At 37.6% G+C, this 21,499-nt stretch overlaps 2 protein-coding genes across 20 annotated transcripts in view; one reads left to right on the plus strand and one right to left on the minus strand.

Annotated features, from left to right (window-relative positions):
- Arhgap24 (Rho GTPase activating protein 24) overlaps positions 1-21,499 on the plus strand; it is a 400,876-nt gene that overhangs the window by 311,024 nt on the left and 68,353 nt on the right. For 5 of the 6 annotated variants that reach the window (XM_004870505.4, XM_004870510.4, XM_004870509.4 and 2 more), the window contains one exon: positions 20,719-20,841. In XM_004870505.4, the coding sequence (XP_004870562.2) occupies positions 20,719-20,841 (123 nt within the window). Of the gene's footprint in view, positions 1-10,359; positions 10,460-20,718; positions 20,842-21,499 lie in introns of those variants that run through there. The other variant, XM_087185940.1, reaches the window with a different exon arrangement.
- Positions 1-21,499, minus strand: part of LOC110346867 (uncharacterized) — a 72,985-nt gene that overhangs the window by 37,405 nt on the left and 14,081 nt on the right. For 6 of the 14 annotated variants that reach the window (XR_015440742.1, XR_015440743.1, XR_015440748.1 and 3 more), the window contains 2 exons: positions 15,375-15,529; positions 1,134-1,291 (listed from right to left, as the gene is read on the minus strand). The exons of 3 other annotated variants lie outside the window; for them this stretch is intronic. Coding sequence is in view for 3 of the 11 variants with exons in the window: in XM_087185944.1 (XP_087042070.1) it covers positions 14,592-14,682; positions 15,375-15,529 (246 nt within the window). In the remaining 8 variants the exon portion in view is untranslated. Of the gene's footprint in view, positions 1-274; positions 1,292-10,456; positions 14,683-15,374; positions 15,530-21,499 lie in introns of those variants that run through there. 5 more of the 14 variants (XM_087185944.1, XM_087185942.1, XM_087185943.1 and 2 more) reach the window with 4 other exon arrangements.

The following is a 21,499-nucleotide window of genomic DNA, read 5'->3' on the forward strand; positions in this document are numbered from 1 at the left end:
TGTACTCTCTGAGTTCAGGTTCCTGGCCCCTGAGGCAAGTTTTACATCCAGCCTTCCCAAATGTCTGCACCAGAGCTCAGGAAAACCAGAGAGCCAGACACAAACTGAGGGACACAAGGGTAATGGAAAGTTGAGCTATTCTGATTACAAAGCTAATTTTAGTTGCAAAAAGAATAAAATTCAAACCCAAATTAAAGGTTTTTCTTAATTTTAAATTTAAATTTTAAATACCGTAGTATTTAATTTAAATTATTAGTTCTTTTGTAGACCTAAACACATTCTATAAAGATGCTGCTATGTAAAACTAGATAATTAGCAGCTGTGAAAATTAAAACTAAGAGACATTACATGAAGAAAATGGTTCCTGTTTAACTTAGTTGCCCCAAAACCCTTATTGAATAGACACTGAAAATTATGATTCAGTAAAAATAGGAAAATTTAACTTTAAAAACTGATTTATGGCTCTAACCCCTTTCTATTTTTATTTTGCCCCCAGACAGAGCTATGAACCACTACCTCAAAGTTGCTTCCTTTTCTTTCAGTGATTGTCCTCCAGATGTTTCACATATTTTAAAGGAACAAACTTTGGGGGAAAATTGATGGTATTAATTATGAATCCTTATTAAAGATTCTTGGAAAGTAAGAAATATTGTGCGTGGTTTTAAAGAAATATGAATGAATCTCAAAACCTCCTGTCCTCTACATCATCAATTTTTCCCCCTACGGAATACTTCCTAATGCACGTTAACATTCTGGAGTGTTTCTCATTTCACCTTGGTAGCACAGTTCACCCACTGCTGCCCTGATTCTCTGCTCTGCTGTCCACGGAAGCACGGAGGGAATGGGTTATACTGGCTGTTTCTGTTCTCTCTCCTCCATAATCCTATGAACACTCTCCAATCAGAATTTTACTCGTGGTGGCCTGATGGATTGAAACAGCTGCTTTGAAGTCATCAGCAATTTTGAAGTGGCCTAACCTGGTGATTTAGGTGTTGGGCATCCAGTGACCGCAGTTTTTCTTAGTTTAGTAGTCTACACTCAACTCACTAGGTCTTCCTCTTATTTCACCTCTCAAGAGGATTTGACTCATACAATCGCTTTCTTCCCTCACCCTTTCCTATTTCTCTTCCTACCTTGCTATGTTTTGTCTATTGGATCCACAGTCTTCTTTGAGGACCTCGTTCAGATCATTGTCTTTAAATATCCTCATGGTGGTGACTTCCAAATCACAATCTTTTGTCCAGACTCCTGAACTGTGGGTTGATTTTGCTCACTGTTGTGTCCCCAGAGCCTAGAAGAGTCACCAGAACAATAGCAGATCCCCTGTAGATGTGTTCAGTGCAAGAATACATGCTCTGCTTCCCCTCCCAGGGCCACTGTGAAAACCAAACAGGTCAAGGCTATGGAGATCATTTGTAAACTGTAGATCACCCTGCAATTGTCAACTGATAAATACTATTAGTCTTGCAGATTGATAATACTAAAAAACAAAGGAGTGGATATGAGGGAATTTTAAAAATAGATTTCAGCATTTTAATCTAGATCTTTAAATGTGGTGTGTCTTTCCAAATTCATATTGTTTTATTTGACTCATTAAGCCCCCTGCACCAGGGACAAAAGAATAATGAATCAGTATTCAAATGCAAAAAGAAATGCCTGAATGTTATTTTTATAAAAATAAGTTATCTTTAATACATGAGTCTCAGAAATTTCCCAGACTCTCTAAAATCAACTTCAATGGCATTGTCCTTGCAAAACTAGTTGCACTGTTAAATCATTTACAATGCAAATAAGCAATTAGAAAAGTTATTGGAGCCACAGCTTTAACACAGTACTTTTGACTGAATGGCTGTCACTGCAAGGATAAGACATGGATACAAATGGACAGGGTGAGTGTGGTTGAAATCCTGCATTCTAAAATTTACAGGCTCTACCTGCGACATGGCAGCAAATTCTCTTACAACATGAGTGGTTCTCAAACTTTCTGATACATCAGAATCTCAGGGCAGGCATCTTCAAGCACATATGTCTGGGTTTCACATGTCAGTTTTTATTTCAGTTGGTTTTGAGTGGGACCCAAGAACTCCCATTTTTAACATGCTCCCTTCGATTGTTACGGCCTTTCTGATTCTCCTGGACATATACACAAATACTGCTGCAGACAGTTTATCACCATGTTTCTGGGGAATATAAAGTTCAAAATAATCTTTCTCCCCATATATAAGGGCTCTTTTATCCTTTTATCAATTTCTTCAGGGCTTCCTATTTTAATTTCTTAGCCTGTTAGAAATTCTTGCATTCCGCACCAATTTTTCTCCTATTTATCGTTCCCTTAAGGGACCTGCTGATAGAGTTATGCTTTTTATTCTCAGTTCATGATCATCAGCAAACCCCCTGCCTCACTTCTGTGACCCCAACTGCTCTTTTCTTTGCTCCAAGTTATAGGCTAGTATATCATTACGGCCTCTGGGACTGTGTCTGTCTCATAATTGTTGGAGTGACACTGCCCTGAATATAAGTGCTATCTATTCTGTCTTCCTCCTATGCCTATCAGGTATTTGAATTCATCAGCCTCCCAACTTGAGCTAAACTAAGTTAGTGAAGGACATAAATTCTATACCAAGAATGAGCTCCACCAAGGAAATTCTCTACCTGTATATCCTGGAGATTTCAGTCAGAAGATTTTAATTAGATACTGAGAAGAGAGTGACTAGATTTTAATCCTCTGAAAAAAGTGCAAGTCAAAAATATATTGTTGAATTTAAATTGAGATCTTGTAGATTTCCCAGTATATTCTGGGAATCAAATACCCAAAACATAATAAATTACATCATTCCTACCATTGATATGCCTAACACAAACACTATGCTTTTTGAAAGGCTGAATTTCAGATACATAAAAATAAGTAGAAATATAAAATTAAGCCTATTCTAAAATTTTTAAGTTTCACTAATCACTTAAAAATAAACATACCAGAGCTGCCTCCGGAGCCACATGGGCAGAGCCCAATGGGCAGAGTGCCCCGGCCTGAGCCCAGCTCTGTCCGGCAGGCCATGCCCACTTGCAACCAGGAGCCCGTGAGAAACTCTTAGCTGTACAGCTACCTGGTTCCACACTATGGAGGCACAGGGGGACATAAAGGCTATTGTCCTGAGCTGTAGAAGTGAACAATAGAGAGAGGGTCTCTCTCAGGCTCCCTGATGAAAATTGAAGCCCACTAGAAAAGTGAAGAGAATCTCTGCAATAAAGGCACACCAGACCACCATGCTTGGTAAGTTGGAGGGATCATCACCTCCCATTGGAACCTGGACTATCTTCAGGGGAAAGGCAGCTGGAACCTGCAATAGAACCTTGCACAGTTCAACCCTGCAGGAGGTCAGGGAGCTCAGCTTGGAACTTGCAGCCAGAAATCTGCCTGAATCTCACAGGACTGTAACTGGCTTACTGAGCCTCATTGACTTATAACTGCACACTGCTGCCCATGTTGTCTATTGTGACAGCAGAGACATACCCTGAAGGAGTCCCTTCAATTTTATCTTTTATTTGTTATTTGCAAAATTACCACTATTTTTTTGCTCTTATTTTTAATCTTTTTTCTTCTTTTTCTACTCTTTTAAAATTTTTGTTTTTCCTTTTTTTCTTTTTTTTCTCTTTTCTTTCTCTCTCTCTCTCCCTCACTCCCTTGCTGTCCCACATTGTACTTCATCTACCTTTGTGTTCCTGTTCTGGGCCTAATTTATATTTCTTCTTTATTTTTCTTTTCTTCTCTTTCCTTCTCTCACCTGTGTCCTCAGGCCTCACTGCTAACCTTCCGCTATCCTTCTACCTACCTATCGCTCCCTCGCCAACTCCTTCTAACTCCCTATTCCAGAGGGTAAAGATGTTATATTGAAAAGTTTATTCACTATAAACATATGTTGGGTTGGTCCTTGATTTTCATCTAATTCACACAGTTAAAGGTGCTAAATTAATAACTACCACAAATTGTCATTTTCTAAGAGGTACTTGATGCTATTATGTTGCTGATTGTATCACTTGGGCTAAGGTGTTGTGATTGATCTGATCAGTTGTCCTTCCTGGTATAATGGAAATGAGATAACCACAGAGCCATTAGAGACTCAAATTCTAAAGACCAGCTACACCTGGAAGATACCTTTGAGAAGCAGTCATTCCATAAGGGTTCTAAATACATCAACAAAGATACTTACAGTAAGTAACTTCAAAGTATCAACCCAGGAACTAAACCAAGGACAGTACCAGAAACAAAAATGAGAAGACATTTAAGTAAGGCACAAACTCAGACTTCCATCCCACAAAAGGCAAATTCTGAAGGAAAAGAGGTGGAAAAGTCTGATAATCAACCACCTGGACACCCTGAACTGATACCACAGAAAATAAGAAAACCGATGAATGAGGCTCTAGAAAAATTCAAAGCAGAAATAATCTCCCAGATAACTACAGAGATGGTGAGCAGAGTGAAAGACATGATTAGAGGCTCTAGAACAGAAACAAATAAAAAAAAGTTGAGCTCAGAAACATTCTGGAAGCTATGAATGCCCAGCATAAGAAAGAAATGGAAACCATGAAACAGATTCAAACAGATATTCAAAAGATTAAAAACTCCATTGAAAGCATGCATTGTAGATTAAGGGAATCTGAAGAAAGAATATCAGATACAGGAGATAGGATTGTGATTAAGGACCATGAAAATGGAGATTTCTTAAAAATAGTAAAGGACTATGAGAAATCAATCCAGCAGCTGCTGGATGATGCAAAGAAGAATAACATAAGACTGATAGGAGTCCACAAAAAAACAGGAGAAAGTAAAACTGACATCAAAAAACTGTTCACAGAAGTAATACTAGAAAACTTCCCAGATAGAGGTGGAGAATCAGAAATACAGATAAGTGAGGCATATAGAACTCCAACTAGCCATGATCAAAAAAATTCTACAACTAGACATATAATAGTCAAGATCCCAGAAACCCAACAGAAGAACAAAATCTGACAGGCAATTAGAGAAAGGAAACAAATCACTTACAAAGGAAAGCCCATCAGAATAATGACAGATTTCTCAACACAAACCTTCAAATCAAGGAGAGCCTGGAGTGAAGGATTACAAAGCCTAAAAGAAAATAACTTCCAACCTAGACTGTTGTATCCGGCAAAATTATCTTTCAAAATTGATGGGGAAATTACACACTTCCACAACAAAGAACACCTAAGAAATTTCATGAACACCAAACCAGCACTCCAAACAATTCTAAGCAATATCCTCTAGGATAATTGCTAAAAGACAATGAAGGTCACAACTTCATGAGGCGCAACAGAGGGAAGCCACCAGGCAAGGTAAGGCACTAAAGGGAAAGGGGAAAAAATAAGAAATAAAAGAGCCAACAACAGTAAAACATCATGACAAGGATGAGGCAATATCTATCAATTATAACTATCAATGTTAATGGCCTCAATTCACCAATCAAAAGAAATAGACTGACAATAAATTAAGAAGCAAAATCCAGCAATAGCAATATGCTGTATACAAGAAACACACCAAACTGAAAGAAAATTCATAGACTGAAAGTAAAAGGATAGAAAACATTTCTTCATGCTACAGGAACCCAGAAAAAAACAGGTGTAGCAATCTTATTTGCAGACAAAGTAGATTTCAAACCAAAACTAATTAAGAGAGACAAAGATGGTCACTACATCCTTGTGAAGGGAACAATCCAAGAAGATGAGATGACAATCATAAATATATATGCACCAAATATGAATGCCCCCAACTATACAAAACAAATATTAATGGATATGAAAAATCAAATAAGCACTAAGAAAATTGTAGTGGAGGACCTCAATACCCCACTGTCACAAATAGACAGATCATCTAGACAAAAAATTAACAAGAAAATTCTAGAACTGAACTAAGCTATTGAGCAAATGGACTTAATAGATGGTTACAGAGCGTTCCACCACACAAAATCAGAATACACATTCTTTTCAGCTGTACATGGGTCATTCTCCAAAACAGACCACATGCTAGCTCATAGGACATGTCTAAGTAAATGTAAAAGAATTGACGTTACCCCCTGTATATTATCAGGCCATAGTGCAATAAAATTGGAGATTAATAACATACGAAACCTCAAAACTCCCACAAACACCTGGAAATTGAATAACACCCTCCTGAACAACCAATGGGTCACAGAGGAAATTAAAGAAGAAATTACACAGTTTCTACAAGTAAATGATAATGACAGTACAACATACAGGAATCTATGGGACACAATGAAAGCAGTTCTATGTAGGAAATTCATAGCAGTGAATGCCTATATTAGGAAAACAGAGAGAACTCAGATAAATAACCTAATGCAGAACCTCAAGCTCCTAGAAAAAGAAGAGCATAACAAACCCAAAGCTCGTACAAAAGAGAAAATTATAAGGATCAGAGCAGAAATCAATGCAATGGAGATTAAGAGAACAATACAGAAAATTAATGAGTCAAAGAGTTGGTTTTTTGAAAGAATAAATAAAATCAATAAACCTTTAGCCAACCTTATCAAAAAAAGGAAAGAAAAGGCTCAAATCCATGCAACTAAGAATGAAAAAGGCGAAGTCAACACAGACCCAGCAGAAAACAGGATCATCAATACCTACTTCGAGAACCTGTACTCTAATAAAATGGAAAACACAGAAGAAATAGACAGATTCCTAGATACATATGAACTGGCCAAGTTAAATGAAGAAGATATAGAAATTCCAAACACCCCAATTACAATAAGTGAAATTGAAAATGTAATAAAATTTTACCAACAAAGTAAAGCCCAGGTCCTAATGGCATCACTGCTGAATTCTACAACACATTTGAAGAAGAACTATAGCCATTACTCTCTAAACTCTTCAAGGAAATTGAAAGGGAAGCAAGGCTTCCAAATTCATTCCTGGAAGCAAGTGTTACTTTGATTGCAAAACCAGGGAGAGACCCAACCCGAAAAGAGAACTACAGGCCAATCTCCCTAATGAACATAGATGTAAAAATCCTCAACAAGATACTGCCAAACAGAATACAGAGTGTCATCAAGAAGATCATACACCCTGACCAAGTTGGATTTATCCCAGGGATGCAAGGATGTTTCAACATTCATAAATCAATAAATGTAATACACTATATTAACATAGCCAAGGACAAAAAACATATGATCATCTCAATAGATGCAGAAAAGGCATTTGACAAAATCCAACACCCATTCATGATAAAAACCCTACATAAAATTGGAATAGAAGGTCTTTATCTCAACCTAATTAAAGCTATCTATGAAAAACCAACAGCCAACATCATACTAAATGGTCAAAAACTGAAAACTAGGGCTGGGGATTTAGCTCAGTGGCTCCACTGCCTGCCCTGCAAGCTCAAGGACTGGAGTTTGATCCCTGGTACCAAAAAAAAAAACCTGAAAACTTTCACACTAAAATCAGGAACAAGCTAAAGATGCCCACTATCACCACTCTTGTTCAATATAGTTCTGGAAAAATTAGCCACAGCAATTAAAAAAGAGAAAGAAATAAAAGAAATAAAGATAGGAAAGGAAGAAGTTAATCTGTCGTTATTTGCTGGTGATATGATACTTTACATAGAAGACCCAAAATACTTGGCCAAAAGACTTCTAGACTTAATTGACAGATTCAGTAGAGTAGCTGGATATAAGGTTAACACTCAAAAAACAATAGCCTTCTTATGCACAAATAGCAGACTCACCGAAAGAGAAATTAGGGAAACAATTCCTTTTACAATAGCACCCAAAACAATGAAATATCTAGGAATCAACCTAATAAAGGAAGCAAATGACCTCTACACTGAAAACTACAGCACTCTGAAAAAGGAGATCAAGGAAGATATAAGAAAATGGAAAGACATCCCTTGCTTCTGGGTAGGAAGAACCAATATAATGAAAATGGCCATACTTTGAAAACTACTGTAATTTAATGGAATGCCAATTGAAATGCCAAAAATATACTTCACAGAACTAGAGAAAACAATCCAAAAATTCATGTGGAACCAGAAGAGGCCTAGAATAGCAAAAGCAATTCTAGGCAACAGAGACATGGCTGGGGGTCTTAAATTCCCCAACTTGAAATTATCCTACAAAGCTACTGTGATAAAAACAGCATGGAGAGCCAGGGATTTAGCTCAGTGGTTTCACCTCCTGCTGTGCAAGTGCAAGGACCTGAGTTCGATCCCTGGTACCAATCAATCAATCAATCATTCAATAAGTTAAATTTTTAAAATCCAGCATGGTACTGGCAAAGAAACAGACTGAGGATCAGTGGAATAGATTAGAAAACACAGAAACAACTCCAGACATACTCAGCCACCTCATCTTTGACAAAGGAGCCAACCACCCTCATTGTAGGAAAGATAGCCTCTTTAATAAATGGTGTTGGAAAAACTGGAGTTCAACCTGCCAACGATTAAAACTAGACCCATACCTATCACCATACATTAAACTAAGATCAAAGTTGATTAAAGATCTAAATATTAAGATAGAAACACTAAACTTGCTGGAAGATAGGTTAGGTAGAACTCTTGAAGACATTGGCATAGGAAAAGACTTTATGAACAAAACCTCAGTAGCACAGGAACTGGCAGAAAGAATCAACAACTGGGATCTCATCTCATTAAAAACTTCTACACTGCAAGAGAAACCAGTAACAGAGCTAAGAGACAATCTACAATGTGGGAAAAAAATTTTAGCAGCTGTACCTTAGACAAAGTACTACTATCTAGAATATATAAAGAACTGAAAAAAATCAGACCCCCCAAATTCAAAAACCCCAATCAAAAATGGGCATCTGAAATGAACAGATATTTCTCAGACAAAGAAGTAAAAGCAGAAAATAAACATAGGACAAAAGGTTCAACATCACTGGTCATTCGAGAGATGAAGAAGAAAACAACACTGAGATTCCACCTCACCCCAGAAAGAATGGCTGCTATCAAGAAATCAACCAATAACAAATGCTGGCTGGGGTATGGGAAGAAAGGAACCCTTTTCCATTGTTGGTGGGAGTGCAGACTGGTGGAACCACTGTGGAAATCAGTATGGAGATACCTCATAGAACTAGGGATAGAGGTCCCATTTGACCCAGCTATTCCCCTGCTGGGGATCTTCCCAAAAGAATTAAAAGAATCATACCACAGAAATATATGTGCACCCATGGTTATAGCAGCACTATTTCTAATAGCTAAAGGTTGGAAACAGCCCAAGTGCCCATCAACTGGAAAATGGATAAAGAAGATGTGGGGGTTTTTTATAAAATGGAGTACTACTCAGCCATAAAGAACGTGAAACTAGAGACATTTATACCTAAATGGATGCATATTGAGGCCAGACACATAAGTGAAATAAATAGGACACACATGTGTAAATACCGAATATTTTCTCTAGTGTGAGAAACTGAAGGTGTAAATAAGAATTAAAATGATTAAAATGAATAATTGATAATTTGAAATGAGAAGAAAAGCTCCAAAGGGGTAGGGGTGGTAGGAGGGGAAGGGGAAAGGAAAGGAGGGAAAAGAAAAATTATGAGAAAAGAAAAAAATGGAAACAAAGTCTATGTAAATAGGAAAGGGTGGAGGGAGTGAAGGGCACACAGGTAATGGGGAAAAAATAACAACCAAGATACAGGTACAACCACTCAATGATAAATGTAAATGTATTGTTTACCTAAAATGTACCAATAAAAGATCTTAAGGGAAAAAAATAAATAAATGTACCAGAAATAACAAATTAAAAGAAAATATATTACAGTGGTACTTTTTAAAACATAACCAATATAAACATCAATATTTACTTGAAAAATAAATTATTTAAAAAGTTCTATTTACAAACATATTCAGAATAGTATTTCTCCAAAAGTTAGCTACCTTCTTGCAGTTTTAAAAGATTCCATTTATATAAATTTAGTTTTTTAAAAAAAATTTAGGATTAAAATTATTATATAAGGCAATAATGGCATAGCAACATACTTCCCAAGCCTATTGGGCTGGAGATTTAGCTCAGTGGTTCCCGTGCCTGCTGCGCAAGCACAAGGTCCTGAGTTCAATCTCCAGTACCAAAAAAACACAGAAAAACAACAACAACAAAAAACAACCAAGCCTATTCAAAGTGTTTATGGTATTTTCATTCTGTTAATCCACAATAATATTCTACAGGAGGTGCTACATTACCCTCACTGGGAGATAACAGACTTCCCAGCTAGTAAATGACTATTTGAACCCAGGAGTCTGGGCTCCCTGTTGTAACCCTTAATCATTTCTCAAACTTCCTTTTAATCACCTGTTTGTATTTGCAGTTTGATCAAGGCAATACTTCGGCTCTAAGATTCACGATTTTGGACATTTGTATTGTAAAGTTTGAGAAAAGGCAAATCAGAAGCAATTTGGATAGCACAGAACTTTCAGGTCAGTTGTCAGCATATCTGTAGAAAGATTTCCAACATAACATTCTGAGATTTACTTCTTAGAAACCTCCAAAAGTAATTCGCTAGCAATTGTTCACTTCCAGCTGCTTTAAAGAAACATTAGCTAACTAAATACTGTAGACTGATTCCTTCTTACCAAAATATTATGAACTAGTAGGGGACTGATGAATATGTATGCAAACGGTATAATAAAGTGCTCAAGACATTACAATTTACCATTATTTATATTTTAATGCAGAGAACATTTAATAATGTTATTTCTTGTACAGTACTGACCACAGATGTAATGATAGTTACTGCCAACTAGATCCTTTATTAATTCATATATTTTCTTTTTAAAATTTTAAAATATTAAAAATTCTTGCTGTAGAATTATTCCAGTTTCTGTTTCCAAAGCCTTTAATTCTCATTTCCTGGTTTATGGATTTTATATTTAATATTTCAAAGTCTTATTGTAGAATTATGCAACGTTTCTGTTGACAAAATGCATTGAAATTTGCCCTTCTGCTCTTTTTCAAATGACATTTGGAGACGAAATACTTGGAAAAACTTAATCAGCAAGACATACCAGAATTTTTAATGTGTAGGTCATAAAATCTCTGTAATACACAAAATTTCATGAAGAAAATAAATATTAAATGTGAGTCCAATTTGTCTTTGGCTTCATTTTGTGAATTATGTGCTGATGCATTTTTATTGTTATTTATTAATAGATGATAGCCTCCATAGAAGCCCATAATTTGTTGTTTGCATCTCCTACCTACTTGGTTTTTCAGTCTCCATAAAAGGGGAAGAATGTTTTTCCATATCAGGTTTCCTCCAGTATACTTTAATATTTGAAATCTTGCAATTCATCTTTAGAATTTCACCAACAATAAAGAACCAAACTACAGCAATGCTTCATTTCACGAATACTTGTGTTATCAAACAATTCAGTTTGTGAACAGAAATGTTTGGCAAAATTTTGCTTCTGTTCACAAACTCCCCAATGGGTGATGAACACAACCTCGGCCATCCTCCCCACTCTGACACGTGGTTGTGGCCTCCTCTAGTTGAGATTGCAGTTGCTGACAAACTTGTGCACACTTGCTGTGTAGCTTTTTTATGAGCTTTTAGCATACACAGTACTGTAAAGTATTACTGAATCCAACATGGCACCAAAGAAAGTGCAGAGCACACATGGTGGTAAAAAGAAAGTGCAGAGCCGTAATGACATTGACAAGAAAGAGCAGAGCAAGAATGGTAAGAAGGTTTTGAAGAAAAAAATCATTGAATTGAAGAAGGAAATTATAAAAAAAAAGAATGTGGTATTTGTGTGACTGAACCAGCCTCAGAGAACAAGATCTTGAATATTTTGAGGAATAAAGATGCCATCAAAAGAGCTGGTGTGGCAAAAGGAGTAATGATGTTAACCAAGAGAGGACACAAGTGCTGGAGGAAGTGGAAAAACTTTTGTCAGTGTGGTTGAATGAGAAACAGCTGGCAGGTAATAGCGATAGTGAAGGTAAGATCTGTGAAAGAGCCAAGAAATTGCACAATGATTTACTGCAGGAAAACCCCTCTACAAGTACAATGAGTGTTGAATTTAAAGCCAGTAGAGGGTGATTTGATAAATTCTACAAGAGAAAGGGCATCCACAGTATGTTAAGACAAGGTGAGGCTTCCAGTTCTGACAAGGCCACTGCAGAAGCCTATGAGAAAGAATTCGTGGAATTCATGAAAACAAAAGGATACATCTATGTCACACAATAAGTGTTCAACCGTGATGAAACAGGGCTTTTCTAGAAGACGATGCTGAACAGAATTTATATTACACAGGAGGAAAAGGCACTGCCAGCACACAAGCCCATGAAGGACAGGTTTGCTGTGTGGGAACCCAAGCATCCATCTGAAGATTAAACCACTACTGGTGTACCATTCCCAGACCCCTAATGCATTCAAGGAACAGAATGTGAACAAGGCCAGACTGCCTGCCATGTGGAGGGCCAATGCGAAAGCTTGGCTCATGCACAACTGTTCATAGAATGGCTGCACAAGGTCTTCACACCCAAGGTTAAGAAATATCTTTCTGACAACCAACCACCTGAAAGATGCCTTCTTCTGCTGGACAGTGCCTTGGCATACCATCCAGCCTTGGTGGATGATATGGACATGGACGCTGAGTATGACCTCATAAAGGTCAAGTTTCTCTCCCCCAACATACCTCTTCTGCAGCCCATGGACCGTCAAGTGACTTGCAACATTAAGAAGCTATACACAAAGGTGCTCTTCACCAGGTGTTTTAATGTAACTGAAGAGACATCCTTGACTCTGAAACAGTTCTGGAGAAACATTTCAATGTCCTCCACTTTATCCACCTCACTGACAAAGTCTGAGAACTTGTCACATATCAGACCTTAAACTCACCCTAGAGGAAACTGTGATAGGAATGTGTTACTGGACATGACTTTGAAGTGTCTGATGCGCAGGTAGTGGAGGAGATTATGTCCGCAGGAAAGAGTGTGGGTCTGGATGTCAATGGTGCAGACACAGGGGAGCTTGTTGAGGACCACAAGGAGGAGCTGCTAACAAAAGAATTTGCTGAACTCAAGTGAGCAGCAGAAGGTGCTTGGTGAGGAGCACTCCATTGAGGAAGAGGAAGACAAGAGGAGGTTAGCAGCGATGGGATAAAATCCATTATGGAAAAATCGCATGAGTGCCAGGATTTCCTTGAGAAGCATCACACCAACATAACTGTAATGAATCGAGTGTTGAATCTGATTCATGATAATGTGATCTCTCATTTGCAGAGGTTTAAGCAAAGCAAGATAAAACAAGTGACATTAGACAGACTTTTAATGAAAATTGACCCTGCAGCTAAGAAACTGCAGGTAAAAGAAAAAGATCAGAAACCCTGAAGGAGATCTCCGAGATGACCTTACGAAGGGGGACTCTCCCTCCAAACCATAACCTCCTCCTACCCACCTTCCTCTTCTCCATGACAGAAGTCTCCTCAAGCAAGATTAGTGTTCTCTCTCTTCATATTGCACTGTACTCTACTTTGTTTCATATTTTTGTGGTTTAAAAAAATACCTATTTTCAGAATGGATTGACTTTATTTACATTGAACTTTATGAGGAAATTTGATTCAGTTCATGACCAATCTGGTTTGTAGCCAGAATCCTAGAATGAATTAAGTTGGTAAACTGAGGCACCATTGTAGGTTTGTGAGCAAAGTAATGCTTTTTTAAAAAAACCAAACTTTCAGCTATACAAGTAAAAACAAATTGCTCTACTTAAAGCATTACTTTTTGGTAAGCTATAATAAAATGGACAGTATAATAGTCTAGTTTTGGCTTAATTTGCAAGTAGGAAGGAGGAAACATTTCACCCTTAAAATTATTATTAACAGCATTGAAAGCATTCCTTGAATGGCCTCAGATCTGTACTGGGTTTTATGTTAGAAGCTAACTCAAATGTCTGTGAGGGCAGTTTCCTTGGGGTAACTTGATTTAAAATAAAATTAAAAGCGAATTCATTGAATATCTTTAAAAGTTTGTTTACTGGAGCAGACATGCATATAAATATATCACTTCTGAGAAATTGTTTTACTTTTTCATTCACAATCTTAATGACGACTTACAAGTATTTCCTTACCAGGAAGAGTGGCAAGTCTACTTTGTGACTGTATTATTCAGGTTTCTGTCATTGTGGCAAAATATCCAAGACACCCAAGTTATAAAGAGAAAAAAAATATTTTGGTTCATGCTTTCAGAGATTTCAGAGAGTCTGTCACTTGGACCTCTGGAGGCACAGAACATCACTGTGGGGACCATGTGGTGGATGAAACTGCTCATCTCTTGGAGACCAGGAAGTAAGAAACAGGAAGGGGTGGGAGGAACAATTCTCCCTGCCAGGCCTGTCCAAGTGACCTAACTTCCTTCTTCTAGGTTCCACCTCCTGAAGATTTCCTTCATCCCAGTAGTGCCACTGGCTGGTGATTGAGCCTTCAACACTCAGCCTTTCAAGTCTTGAGACATTTAAGATCCAATCCATAACAGTCAAGATTTCTGGAACTTTCCACACAATAAGTTCAGTAAAACTGTTTCTGGAGCTATAACTCTTAGAAGCATTTACACACAATAGTATGGGTCCCTTTGGTCACTGAGTTTCATGATGTAGTGTGTACTTTGAGCAGTGCTGGTCTCCTGTCCAAACCTCTCACTGAACACAAGTAACCAAGGAGACAAAATAGATTGTTTGTTAAAGTTGGGAATTTTTCTTTGGGAAATGGGCTGCTCCTCCAAATTTCTTATGCCACAAGTGTAAACTGCTACCCTTCCTCTCTCTGCTCAGATAAATAGACACAAAAGTAATCTTTCTGTTTAAGAGAAACGTGACAATGCTGGCCTGTCACTTATCAACTGTGATAGAAGTTCCACAGGTAGGGCGGTGGGCAATTGAAGAAGAGGTAAAGAAACGGTTGGCAAATTTGATATCTTTATTTCCAGCTGTCAAGCAGCTGTGCCTCCACATGGGCATCTGGGCATATATGGGAGCATAGACAAAGATGGCTATGTGCCAGCAAAAGCGTATTAGCTCTATAAATTATTTACACTAATCAGAAAATGGCCTTGGCTACAGAAGTTATTTACATTGGAGTACAGGGAGATGCACCTGTGCCATAGTTTTGTTGACACAGAATTCACTGCCTACCAGATCCCCTTTCCCTTCAAAGGGCCACTATCTTGCACCTTCATATTTCCCTACAAGGCCCCGGAGGTGGGAGTCCAGTTTCCTTTCCAGAAGGGAGGGAAGGTGTTAAAAAGGTCCTGCATGGGGGGCTATGAGAAGGTCTTATCTATCTTCTCATTGTATTTCTCTCCTCTCCTCCTCACTGGAAGGCCCTTGCATACCTGAACACTGTAGATGGTAAGCTGAGGCAGTAAGGGGGCCCCATCAGCTTCAGAGATAGCTTTACATGAAGGCTTTCTCCTTCCTCCCGAAAGATTGTCTCTGTGTTTGCAGGGAGCAGTGAGCAGCAGGTAACAGAGGCACTCAGGGATAGTAGCTGGGGAAATAGGAAGATGTTATATATAAATAATGAGAATTGACATTGAGCAAGCTAAAACTGCACCACTTAGTGACCATTACCTTCCAGCTTCCTTTGGCTTCTTAAGGTCCTTACAATCTTATCACCTGTTCTCGATAATTTTTTTCTGATCATAAAATAATACCTGGTAGAGCTATGACTGAACACAGAAGGCTCACCTCTGCGTAAGTGCAAGGCTGATGATGAGCATCATCAGGAGCTGAGAGAGTTGAGAAGGATTGTGTTACTGGCAGCAAGTAAGGAGAGAGCATGGGAGAAAATTCTCAAGTCTCTGTGAGCAAAAAGCACAGAGACTTATCCATGTCAGACAGGAAAGACTTGTCACAGGTAGAGACAGGCACCCTCCTAAGCATCCTCAGCTTAAAGTCACACTGATTTATACATCACACGTTCAAAAACTGGCAGGCAAGGATGACCTAGGCAGAAAATTTTTTATTAAAATGACCAAAGTTTACTGTATCTCAACTGAAGGGGCTGGGTCAGTGACTGAGCAATTTGGGCTGATTCCTTGTACCTTTCTCTGGAGGGCTTCATATGAAACAAAACCAACTGGGCAGGCTCCACCAGGACAGTCATTTAAAAGGGCACCTGCCACACACACACACACACACACACACACACGCACACATAGGTGATTGTTCTTAGAATAACACATGTATCTTAAAAAAGTATGTGGTTGAACATCAGAAAAGTATGTACATAAATGTTCAAAAGTAGAACAATAAAAATAAACCCAGCATTCAGAGATAGCCATTGTTAAAATTATTGTGTATTTCAGTATTTTTACCTAAATGAAAATTGAGATGTCATATAAGATTTGTATATTTATTTTTGTGTAATAAATTCATATTAATAAGCTTCAAAATTCTATTTTAATAGCTGTATCATAAGGAATATTATGCATTCTCCTGTAAAGAAAGGATATGTCTTAGCATACAACTTACAGTACTTCTGTAAAACAGTTTTTAAAACTGTTTGCAAATTTATTTGAAAGTGTTAAATTGTATTGTAATTACTAATGAAATTTCAGTTTTCATAGAGTTGTTGGATATTTGAACTTTCTTTATAAACTATGAATTTTCCTTTACATAGGTTTCTTTCACATGCTTTTAATTTCAGATTAAGAGCTTCTTTGTCTATTAAGTTAATTACATTGTTTTTAGTCTACGTTTTGATTTTTGCAAATGTTAATCATGTCAAGTATTTATTTTACTTTAGAGAATCTATTTTACTTCTAAAAAAGAAAATCAAATGCAAATATACAAAGGTAAAAATAAATGTGTATCAAATACAAATATACAGAAGAGCTTGATAAAATATACAAATACATTCTATTATATATTAACAAGTAAAATAAAAAGACGTGACCTACTTTGTTTACTTAAAATCACAAATGCTTGAAGTTTTAACACGAGTACCAAACCATTGTTACCAACCGAAGTTATCATCTAAAACTCAATATAGTGTGTCATTTAAAAATGTGTACAAACCTATTATCATTTAAAATGGTACTTAAAAACTGAAACTGCATAGTTATTTATGTTTAAGCAAACTTGAATAATGGAGAATGTCCACTGGCTTATGTGATATGATACAATGCACACACATATAAGGTATAGACTGAAGATGACTAAAAGGCTAACCCCACTGTTAATTAGAAGTCAATGGTTTGTTTTGTTTTGTTTTGTTTTTAAGATTTTACCTCTTGAATGAGTTTTTGGTTCTAAAATGGTTAAGGGAAACACTGAATACCATAAAGCTGCAGGGTTGAAAGTTAAAATTCCAAGTGTATTTATTTATCAAATCATGTATTTGAAAAATTGTTTGTGAGTCCCTTTACTTACAAGGCCTAGTACCAGGCTCTTAGAAGTAAAGGGTTACACATTGGCACAGGTGACATCTTCAGTTAGAAACCCCCTATTTTTAGTGAGTGTCTGGTTTTGTCTTTTCAGTAACCCCACTTTGTTCCCAAGCAGATTCATTCCCCTAGTGGATGCCTGAAACACCCTCATATGTACTATATCTTCTCCTATATATACCTACCTATGCTAAATGTATAAGTTAGGTATAGTAACAGATTAACAACAATAATGTGAAAATGTATAATGATTTGCCAGGGGGGCAGTTATTTAAGATATATGAATTTTTCATTTCTGGAATTTTCCATTTAATATGTTCAATATTCCATTGATTGAGAATTAACTAAAACCTCAAAGAGCAAAACTGTGGATAAGGGGGGAAGATGTTATGCATCTATATAAATGTTGCAGTCTCGCTCTTTGTAATGAGTCTGTGTTTCCACCAAACTCATAGAAAATATCTCTCTAATTCTATTTTCTTGCTGCTACCATGAAGGTTGGAGATCTATAACTATGGGTGAAATTTCCATGGGGGATTTCATCTCCGTGATTGGCAGTCCAAATGAGATTCAAGGTCAGACACATAGCATGATGGGCAGAGATAAAAAATCAAATGGAAAGTCGGAGGATAATGGCCAGTTGTGCCTATCATTCTCTTTTTCCTCTGCTTTCAAGCAAAAAAGGCTCTAGAGGCTGTCACTCATCTTCATTACGAGGGCCATTTCTGCCTAGGCTAGGAGTGACACAGCAGGATATTGCTGTCTGAATTGCTAAGATCCTTCAGCCAAAGGCAGTAATTAAAATATTCTGATTTCAAAATGGTAATTTTTTTTGCTCAGTACTGTGGAGAGTAGTGGATCAGAATACAGAACAGAATCTAAGTACTTAGTGCTCTGACAAATGGAGCATCTTTTTATTTTGTTATTTAATTATTTTTACCACTTATATCATGTACAGCCATGAATATGCATCTTAATGTGCAGTGGATTTATAAACACAGGCAGCAGCATCTAATATTAATGTGATTTTTATGTACACATATATCAAAGAAATATAACATTTTCTAAAAATCCCTGTTACTATTGACTAACCATTGCCAAGTATTCATTAGATGTAATACCTCTGAGGAGGCAGTTAAATGAGGTGGAACTAATACTTACAGAATTTTTATCCTAACACAGTACTACTACTTTTGTACGCTTTATTTCATTCACCTCTGACAAACACTGGCTACATAGGGATGTTACTCCCAATGTATGATTAAAGACACGACTTCACAGAAGGTATGTAATTCCTTGAAGGTCAAACAGCTGTGCCAAGAGACAATGGTGAAGCTGGGTTTTCCCTGAGTCCCTAGTCTATGCTTTTGAGATTCAAGTTGCTCAAGTGGTGAATGACCTTCCTGGAGCTGTGCCAACTCTGGGAAACCTGTGCAATCGGGGGCCTTTGGATCCTTCCCCTGCTCCATCCACTTATATTATAATACAAAACACCAATTCTAGTTGCTCACCTGGTTGGCTTCGAGTTATTGCATTTCTCTGACCTTTTACTTGATTTATAAATTTACCTTAATGTCAGAATAGTTGTCCTTCTCAACCAAGGGAAATAAATCAAGAAGGCTCTATAGAGCTGGGCGTGGTGGCACCTTGGGAGGCTCAAGCAGGAGGAGGCAAGTTTAAGCCCAGCAACTTAGATTTAGCAAGAACCTGTCTCAAAATGAGAGAGAGAGAGAGAGAGAGAGAAAGAGAAGAAGAAAGAAAGAAAGAAAGGAAGGAAGGAATAAAGAAAGAAAGAAAGAAAGAAAGAAAGAAAGAAAGAAAGAAAAAGAAGAGCAGGCAGGCAGGCTGAGGTGCAGCTAAGTAGCTTATGCAAAAGCCTAGGGTTCAATATTTACCCCCGACCCCTTCCCCCTAAAATGGCCCAATAGAATTCAGGTACAAACTCAAATGCCTATACCTTTCAAAGCAGTGTGTGATGGTTTCTTGGCCTTTTGGCTAAGATCAAGTGTGGTGTCAAAGCAATGTGTGAATTAGGGTGAGTGTGAGAGGGTAAAGAGTGTGTATGGTAAGTGTGACCCTGCAAGCCCCACACAGAGGTATTCAGATCCACGTACAAACACACAGCATCTAACAAAACAAACCATTAATATGAATTAATTCAACCCAAGCCTGTAAGTTTAAAGCATTTACTGAAAATTAAATGTTGATAGATATTTGAGCACCTGAAAAGTTGGTTTAATATTAACATATGGTCAAAATGCAGTGAAGTATCATTCAATTTCTTCAATTATTCCTTCTATGAAAACACTATTTTCCAAGAGAGAGAAAAAGTGCATTCCCTGAGAGTTGTCTGCAGATATATTCCTCCTATCCATATGAAGAAGGTGTGAGACTACCACGCCACAAGAACTCTTTCAAGGTCAAGGGCGTTTGTCCTTGTTTTGTAAATGGCAAAGTTAAGTCACCAGGGAAACTTAATTGCACTATAAAAGATTTCTGAGGAATTAAATTACACGCTTGAGAAGTCTAGCACTTCAAATTTGCTAGTAGGAATTATAAAGGATTTTAAGTTTATGGTTTATATTTTGGTTTTTGTTTTTTTGAGAAAAATGTAAAAGAAACCATTAACCTTCTATAGGAGACACCCGTGGGGTTTGCTAAAGTTCGCTTTTAGAGGTCAGGGCTGTGGGAGGGTTAGTTGGCCTGCATGGCTGGCCCTGCACACGTCTTCTTTCCCTTCTTTTTGTGCCTTTCTGGAAATGTGACCTGGGACAACGAGGTTCCTTGTCCAGAAAGCAGGCATAGAGGGGAAGCTCAAGGTCAGAAGTGAACTTCATGGAGGTCCACCCTCTTCCTGGGTCTCACACCCCATGTCCTGGGACATCCTGGGCATTTGGTGTGTGACACTAAGCAGGGTTCAGCACTTGCTTCACATTAAAATGGTGTACACTAGGGTTCCACCTTCTATGCCTCTCATGCTGTCTCTGGTTTTCTGCCTGCTCAGCAGCTGCACTTGAATGGTCTGGATTATGAGTTAATGCAGGCCTATGGGCTGTTGCTAGGACAAAAAATCCCAGGCTTTGTGAGGAATGAAATTTGATTTCCAGCCTTCTCCTTGACACATAAGCCCTTCCTTTTTAAGCAGTTTTCCCCTCATTCAGAAGCTATGATAAATCTTTCCAGTTCATTGGGTAGGACCTAGTGCTGACTGCATTAGCCCAGTCTGTGTTTCAGGGACACTGTGGGGCGCTGGTGAGATTTCCTCTGAATGTGCCCATGTGCTTTACAGGAGGCGACCGTGATCGGATGACTGCCAATCATGAGAGCTACCTCCTCATGGCGAGCACCCAGAATGATATGGAAGACTGGGTGAAGTCCATCCGCCGAGTCATATGGGGACCTTTTGGAGGAGGTAAGGGTTAAAAATCATGAAAAAGCAGAAAGGTAGAACAAATCCATTCACTTCTTCTTTCCAGTTAATGATACTATCATCTGCTATATTCAAATGGATGAATATTGAAAGGTATAGTAAACTGTTCAACACTATTGGCACCTAAGTCACTCCTAGAGGCATACAATAGAGCATACCAGAAATGTATATTGGTTAGAAATATCTGTATATTACAGCAAAACATACCTGACTGGTAAGTTTGGAGGGGATATGAGTTCTCAGTCACTCAATGTTATCAAAAGGAAATACCCAAACTTTTGATGAAAATTAAATCATTATTACAGTTTGAAAAACAAGTGCTGTAGATCAGGTAAGTGCATGTAGATTCAATATCAAGTTTTTCTAAAGAGTGGTTGAAAATGCATGATATGAAGAATAGGCCAAAAAGCCCTATGAGTAGAATAGAAGGGAGAAAAGAAGATGTGATTTTGATTTACTAAGAAATATAATAGGGAATGACATAAACAGAATAAATGTTTAAAGAAAAAATTCAACAAATGGAACCCAAAAATAAAGATCCAAAAATTTTTATCTACAACCAACATACATGGTAACATAAAAAAATGCACCAAATGCTTAAATTTTTAAAAATGTATCACAATGAAAGACACATTATCAT

Source organism: Heterocephalus glaber, unplaced genomic scaffold (genome assembly GCF_053883595.1).
Source record: "Heterocephalus glaber isolate CG9 unplaced genomic scaffold, H.glaber_assembly_v1.0 deba00001503, whole genome shotgun sequence".
Lineage (NCBI taxonomy): Eukaryota > Metazoa > Chordata > Mammalia > Rodentia > Bathyergidae > Heterocephalus > Heterocephalus glaber.